This window comes from Crinia signifera, chromosome 4 (genome assembly GCF_055691185.1).
Source record: "Crinia signifera chromosome 4, ASM5569118v1, whole genome shotgun sequence".
Classification (NCBI taxonomy): Eukaryota; Metazoa; Chordata; class Amphibia; order Anura; family Myobatrachidae; genus Crinia; species Crinia signifera.
Window position 1 is genome coordinate 107,697,136 of NC_139220.1, and position 7,813 is coordinate 107,704,948.

A 7,813-nucleotide genomic window follows, 5' to 3' on the forward strand; every position below is an offset into this window, starting at 1 on the left:
TGGGATGTAATGTAAAATGAACCAACAGATTTGAAAAAACCTTGGCCTTATTGACCTAAATCTGTTTAAGATAGTAATGCCACGTGCTTTATGTTAATACAATAAACATCAGAGATGCGATTGTTTTCTTCCCTTAGATTCTTAAGGTAAGCCATACTTGGGAAGTCCATCACATTTGTAGAGCTAGAGTTGATTTTACAAACCAAATGACAGAAGGTTTCACAATGAAGTCTGAGCACATAGTCTATTCCCTTTATTACCTGCTCTGAATAGTATATCTATCACACATTTAATGTAACCATGAATTGGAATTTACCTTTTGTATCCACAATAAGCATAATTTAATAATAGGAGTAGACAGAAGAGCTTAAAAATAGGATCCAAAGACAACTCATTTGTAAAAACGGTATTATTGCATTATGAACAAACATGAAATCACTGTACATTCACAAACCTCTGATGCACATCGTTAGTGCTGCAGCCCTTGTATTGTACATTAACCAGTTAAAGGCACAACAAAAAGTTTTAAACCTTTAAGAAAAAAAAAAAAATCAAACGCCATAAAAAGGTCCAAAATATGTACATAAAATAAAAAAAACTGAAATAAAAGTTTGCTCAGTATGGTAACGGCAGTGCCTGAACCTCTTCCAGACAATCATTGTATGCATCCTCATATTCACTGTTTGGCTTAATCAGTATTACACATGTAGGGCGCTTGGAGCCGGCAGCAGCACCTAAATCCTGTAATTAAGAAGAGATTTGCATTACAATCTTGCAATGTGTTCTCCCAAGTATCTTGTATACCAGTGGTCTTCAAGGCACACAAACAGTCCAGGCTAGGCACAGGAGATTTAATTTGTACCTAATTCAGATGGATTATACCATCTGTGCGCCTTGAGGACCTCTGCTGTATACCATTCCTTCATAGGCTACAGCAGGCTTTCCCAACCACGGTCCTCAAGGCACACCAACAGTGCAGGTTTTAGTGATATCCAGGCTTCAGCACAGATGGTTTAATCAGAATCACTCAGATACTAATTAAGTCACCTGTGCTCAAGCCTGGAAATCTAAAAAGCCTGCACTGTTGGTGTGCCTTGAGGACCGTGGTTGGGAAAGCCTGGGCTACAGTGTGACCCATCCACACAGCTTTCAGTACACAGGAGGTGCTCAGTAACTCCACCACCGCTGAATGCCAGCACAGAGGTAAATGTAAGTTAGGCTTTAAAAGTAATTTAGTGAATTCCATCAAATACTGGTCTAAGATTTGGTTTAAATTCTTATTTTAATATTTCTCTAACATTTATATCTAGCCAAGTGAGAGCCATCCTTTATTATAGGTCCTTTTTCTGCATTGGATGCAGAGGTCTTTGTTTCTTTGGCCAAAGCAGTGTCATTAAGCTTTATCTCCATGCCACTACAAAGCTCTTCCCTGGTGCACATATTCGTGAGTCTAAAAGATCTGATACTCCCACTGTCAGAGCGCTAATACCCCTTTCGCACCGCACCCAGGATTTGGATACTGGTCCATCCAGGGAGCGATACAGATCAGTGCAGCTTTACACAAACAGTACGTGTGCAAGTCATACACATGTACAAGTTGCATGACTCAGGCCTATTATGCAACTGCGCATTTTGTATTAATGAATACTGTAGTACAGGTGCAATGACAAACTTATTTTTTTTAGCTTTAGATCATGCTACTGCTAAACTGACACTTTATAGAAGATAATACTTTATAAAATCAAAATATACTCACAGATTTGGATGGGATGTACGCATATGGAATGGACCGATCCTCGCACATAATAGGAACATGGCAGTAGACTTCAATAGGAAGTGTATCACCAGCAAGAACAACAATGCTGAAATATGGCAAAAAAAATCTAAATAAAAGTGTAAACATAAAAAGAACACAAATCCAAAAAATGGGAGACATTTACTAAGATGGGAGTTCAAGGAGTTCAATTTCACATGGTATGTTGCTATGGGCAACTAATCAGATCCCATCTTATAAAATGTGCTAAATAAATAAGAAATAGATTCTGATTGGTTGCCCATAGCATCATCCCATGTGAAATAGAACTCCCGTCTTAGTAAATTTCCCCCAATGTGTCTTTTCTGGAGAATCTATAGAATAGCCCAATAAACACTGGCAAAACATTGCAAAAAATAGCACTCCCAATGCTGTACGAGGGGTAATTTTATGGGGGTATGCAATGTACCGCCACTATTTCCGACGTAGCAAATAGCGGCAGCTCCCTATTAAATGCTGTCATTAACGACAGCATTGATGCGGGATCATGGCAGAGCGGGCCCGACTTCAGAAGCTGATAACGGCAGTGGATTGTCGTGATCCAGGCCGCAGATAGACAATCCACTGCCATTTTCATGGCCACGCCCCCTTTGCGCCCATCAGCAGGCGGGACATTAAATCCCGTCTGTCGTTATGCGGTCGATCTGACCGCAAACGGGTCAGGATCAAGGCTGTCGGCGGGGATCGACAGCCGTGATGCCAGATTGCATAACCCCCTATACCTCCAGCTCACATTCTATAGGATATTGTAAGCCCATCTACTGAGCTGAGCTACCACAACCACTTGACCAGTAAGTATTACTGTCCGTAAAGAGTTATTTTGTGTATAATACGGTTTATTTAGTTTATATCTGAAGTATAGGTGGGGGTCCAAGTACTTTTAGGGTACTCTGTGTCAAGTGAGAATATCTTGGGATTAATTATGGTGCATGATGAAGCCATTCTGTGTCATTTTGTTAATTGTTGAAATTGAGGGTAAAATGCAGCCCTTTCCAAAGATGGAGGGCCGGACACATAGCCCCACCATTGGTGTAACATGTACGTTTTCCATGCTTCTGGTATTAATGTATATATAGCCCTATGAATTGTAATTGGGGTGGGTACAAAATCTGTCTGTCGGGGGTGAGATCGGGTCTAGAAGGCGGCAAATTGGAGTGTGCTGCAGTGTTTCACTTTGTACAGTGATAACTCACCCACGTGTGGCTAACCGGGTTGAACCCCAACTACATACAGTATATGTGAAGATGCCACAGATGCACCTTAATTAAGGACTCCTATTGCCACAAATTAGAATATTTGAAGACAGATAATGTATTTGCTCACCCTTTCTCCCCTTTGTTAATGAACTTCTGCACCTCTTTTACTCCTCTACGAATATTCTTATGTTTGGCAGCTGAAACAGAGAAAGTGAAAAAGGAAAAGCCTGGTCAATGATTTAAAACACAGCAAAACAAAAACATTATGTGCTTGGTAATAATATTCAAACAAGAACAAATCGTAACAATGGAGAATTATTACATCATGAGAGGTGACTGCATGAGTTTAATTATTCAGCAGTGACCATATAAGACTACAGCAGGCTCAGGATGATAAAACCCAGTAAATAAAAAAAAAAAAAAGGACTTGTCTAAACTTTATTTAAACCAGTCTTACAGAAAAATTCTAATACCCCTTTCCCATAGCACCCGGGTTAGTGACACATGGTTCGAGGTGCTGTGTGAAAGCACCACATATTATATACCGGGTCAACCAAATGGCACTTTGACACTGGTTATAAGGAGGGTTAAACGTGTTTCGCCCTCTGTATAATAGGTGTTCCCAGGCTTAATGCAAGATTGCCGAACCCACGTCTTTGCCATGTGAAAGGGGTATAAGTAAGGTGCCAATTCTAAATACTAGAGGGTTTAATCAGCAATAATACATTGTCACAGCTTTAAAATCCTGTAGTAAAACATCAGAAACTGTCAATACAGTATGTCCCAATCAGACTGTGCATGTCTGGGATCTATGTATTCTGCATGGGTATGCAGTCACTGAGTAGACCAGTGATGGCCAAGCTTGACACTCCAGCTGTTGTTGAACTACACATCCCAGCATTGCCAAATAGTAAAACTGAAACATGGCATGCTGGGATGTGTAGTTCAACAACAGCTGGCGTGTCAAAGTTAGCCATCACTGGGTTAGACAGTGTCTAGGTTGAGAGTCACTAGGTTACCACAAGCTTATGGTCGACGGGTGTGGTATGGGACTCCGACAGTCGAGATCCCGACAGTCATTATCCCGACTGGCTAGAGTCAGACAGCATGGCGAGTGCAAAAAAGCCCCTTGCAGGCTCACTGCGCTCGCCACGCGAGCCACCTATTCTATTCTCCCTCTATGGGGGTCGTGGACCCCCACGAGCGAAAATAGCGGGTGGCCGTCGGGCACCCGGCTGTCAGCGTTTTGACAGTCGGGATCCCGACGTCGGGTAAATGATTGTCGGGATCCCGACTGTCGGGAACCCGTCCGGCACCCATGGTCGACACGCAGGTTTTTTTATTTATTTTTTAAAATATAGGACAACATAAAATAGTGCACTCAGCACCGTGCCCAAAGCAAGGCGCGCGCACCTATACAGTGTCCATGTCGATAGCTGTCAACATAAAACCGTGAAAAACTCATATCGACCTTTTTCAGGTCAGCCATAAGCCTGTGTCGATCCTTCTCAAAGGTGTCTTACCATTTATTCTGTAACCTTCTGCATAATGGGACATGCAAACATAACACCATCTTTTAATGCATTCTATGGGGGGGGGGGGTGGTGTTGGGGATTCAACTATGCCCAATTATTTTCTATCTGCTTTTGTGATATTTTGCTGATGTTTACTGGGCAATTAAATTACAGCCAGTCTGCAATTCACCCCTATGCATTAATGGGGAACATTGAAGACATTTGACAGCAAATTTTGGGAAGGGAGTGGAGGCAATCACCCTAGGTCAGAAATCTGTCAGTGGCATTGCAAATGTGCCTTGGCATTTGTCCTGTCTGGTGATAATCACTCCATTGTGTGAACATCAGTACTGCATAGAAACATGAATTAGACCCAAAGCACTGATGCAAGATGTATCCTGGACCCATCCAGCATTCACAGTCATCAGCAATAAACATCAATGATGGGAGTAGTGCCGCTACCTAATGTGCACTTACCTTCTGCATGCCGCAGCATGGCTCTGGCTAGTGATATACTCCATCATCCTGAACGTACAGATGACAGGACATTGTTAAGCTCCATACACAGAGCGACCCCGACGATACAGAGATTGACCGTGGGGTGCTGGTGCACACACACTTGCCTGCAGGGGAGGGAGTGATGGCCATGCTGTAGCACGGCATCATTAACGAGGACTTCCCTTGGTCGGACATGCAGGACAAGGGAGGGGGTCATTAATTATGTGTAGGAGCACGCGGTTAAGTGATATTTTACCATCTCGTCTCACGTGTATGGCAAAATAGTGCGTACACACTAGATATTCACAAAAATGTTAACAATTGTAGTTATTAAACACATTTTGTGCTGAGCAATCGTGCTAAGCAGGGCTTTGCCTATTTTTAATAGGTAAAGCCCCGCAATCAAGGGAAAGACAGTGCAAGCAGTGGCTTTCCCGGCTGGCGTTAAGGCCCATACACGCAGTGCAATTTGGGGGTGCTTTCAAAATGATCTGACTAGATCGCTTAGAAAGAAAGTATGGGTCGCTCTGTGTACATTTTATAGCGATGGTGACGCGCATCACCATTGCTCGCACTGTTTTGCTTGATAAGATCGCAGCTTTTTGCCTATTAGCATAGACAAAAATCACAAATTCTGCAAAGATCACTCAGCACACATCACGGGTGTGCAGCTATATATACTGAGCAATCTGTGCTTAAGCACATCGCTCAGCACTGGATTCCCTGTTGCCCCGTGTGGACAAGGCTTTAGCCACGCGCGGTACCGCACATCACCATCGCTGCAGGGCTTACACACGGAGGCATCAGTCTATCATTCTAAGCGATCTAGTCAGTTTTAATTTTCTGACAAGTTTAATGATGTTCTAATGCAGTTTGGTTACGCTAACCCAGGAGGATAGAGAACGGCGGCCACCTACCTTTTTTAATGCACTTGTACAAGCGCTTGGTGAGCTTCCGTCCCGCAAGCGGCTGTGCGATGGGGTTCAGGTTGGCCAGCATCTCCTCGTAGGTCACCTCCGGGGCCACCTCCTCCCCATCATCCGGCTTCTCTTTCTTCACCTTGGTCATGTTGCAATAGATACAAGGGCCGCGCACCGCACTCCGCTCTCCACACAGAAACACGTGTCCCCTGCCCCGCACTCACACGCTGTCTCCGTCCGCTTCCTTCCGGCGCACTCCGGCTTCCGGTGGAAGTGTGGCTTCGGGCCTTCGGGGAGTCGCGCTTTGCTGCAACAGCTGAGCAGCGGTGTTAATATGTGTGTGTCACAGCGCACAAATCAAGCATAGTGTAGTGGGCAGTAGCTAGTAGCTACGCATTATATGCAGGGACTGTATGGTTGGGATTGGGGGAGACAGAGTTTTATCTCACCTGTATAGACAGAGTAATGCAGACACGTTCCGTTCATGCATCTCCAGGGACAGCGCTAAAGGCCCCCTTACAGGCAGGAAGTTTTGTCACTAAAATTTGCACAGTAAAAATCCTTTCTTTTCGAGTATTAGTTGTTATTGTTAATGTTATTATTACCATTATATATGTGGCTGTATTAGCTATAAATTGACCATAATAAGAATTAAAAAAATGTTGCTGCAATTTAATTTAAAAAAATTCTAAACTAAATAACATGTTGTGTAAGAAGATTGGCACTGAGGTGTGTGAAGCAAGACATGGGTGTCTGGTCAGAATCAGCTTTATTTGGCCAGGTATACTTGCGTATACTAGGAATTTGTTTTGGATTGCTGTTATGCGACAGCCAGGATAGGAACAAGTAAAACAGAGACAGTACAGATATATATCACATGTACAGATATGCGTATCCTGATGAGGGACACGGAAATGGGGAACATATATTTGCTGAGCGGCACAGCACCCAGGCAGCCATTCAGTGGCACCACTTTGTGGCGTAACTAATGTAAGGCAGCCCCAGCTGGTGCTTGGAGGATCAAGAGGCAGTGGGGTCTGTGTGGGCGCCGGCACCCGCTCCACGCACTGACATGCTGCTGCCTGCAGCTTCCCACTGGCTGAGCACCGGAGGCGAGTCAGCCGCAGTGTGGGTGCGGCCATGGCAGAGACGACAAATCCCCCCACTGATTTAATTGACTATACACAGAGCCGGCTATTGGCTACTGTGTAAAGGATGGGCGGGCATGCTAGGGTGGCCTGGGATGCATCGGAGCCAAGAGAAGCAGCAGTGTCTGCTGGTATCTCTTCCTCTCTCCTGCTTCAGCTTCTATGTTATGCGTGTGATGTCATCACATCACATGCTGGGGAAACATACTGTAGAGGGGGGGAGCAAAATTTATAGTTACGCCACTGGCGTATCCTGATAAGGGACACGCGGAACATATATTTGCTGAGCTGCACAGCACCAAGGTAGCCATTGAGCGGCGCCACTAAGTCGTTGCAACAGCCAGATAGGTAAACAGTACAGATATGGAGCACTACATGGGAGACACAGGGTACACATTTAAGGCTGGGTGGCACAGATCCTAGGCAGCCATCAGTGGTGCCATCTTGACTTCGCCACTCACAGGGCTGCAGTAAAAGGGCAGCAAGGATGGTTCCAAAGGCTGTCTTCTGGGGTGGTGGGCCAGCATGTCAGGGGCCCTGGCAGCGGCTGGAGGGAGAGCCGGGGGGGGGGAGTCAGTTGGGCCCTCTGTGTGCTGAGGTCCATTTCCGCTGGCATGTAGAAGTATGCAAGAGGGCTCTGGGCAGGCATGTAGAAGTACAAGAGTGGGCTCCCGGCTGGCATGTAGAAGAACACAGGAGGGCTCCATGCTGGAATATAGATGTA

At 44.9% G+C, this 7,813-nt stretch overlaps 1 protein-coding gene across 1 annotated transcript; it reads right to left on the reverse strand.

Annotated features, from left to right (window-relative positions):
• Positions 1–391: 391 nt before the first annotated feature.
• Positions 392–6,224, reverse strand: NHP2 (NHP2 ribonucleoprotein). Its single transcript, XM_083182158.1, has 4 exons — positions 5,939–6,224; positions 3,137–3,206; positions 1,757–1,862; positions 392–741 (listed from the first exon to the last, which is right to left on the reverse strand). Exons 1-4 carry the CDS (start codon positions 6,087–6,089, stop codon positions 616–618), a joined length of 453 nt encoding a protein of 150 aa, XP_083038284.1. The 5' UTR covers positions 6,090–6,224; the 3' UTR covers positions 392–615.
• Positions 6,225–7,813: the final 1,589 nt, after the last annotated feature.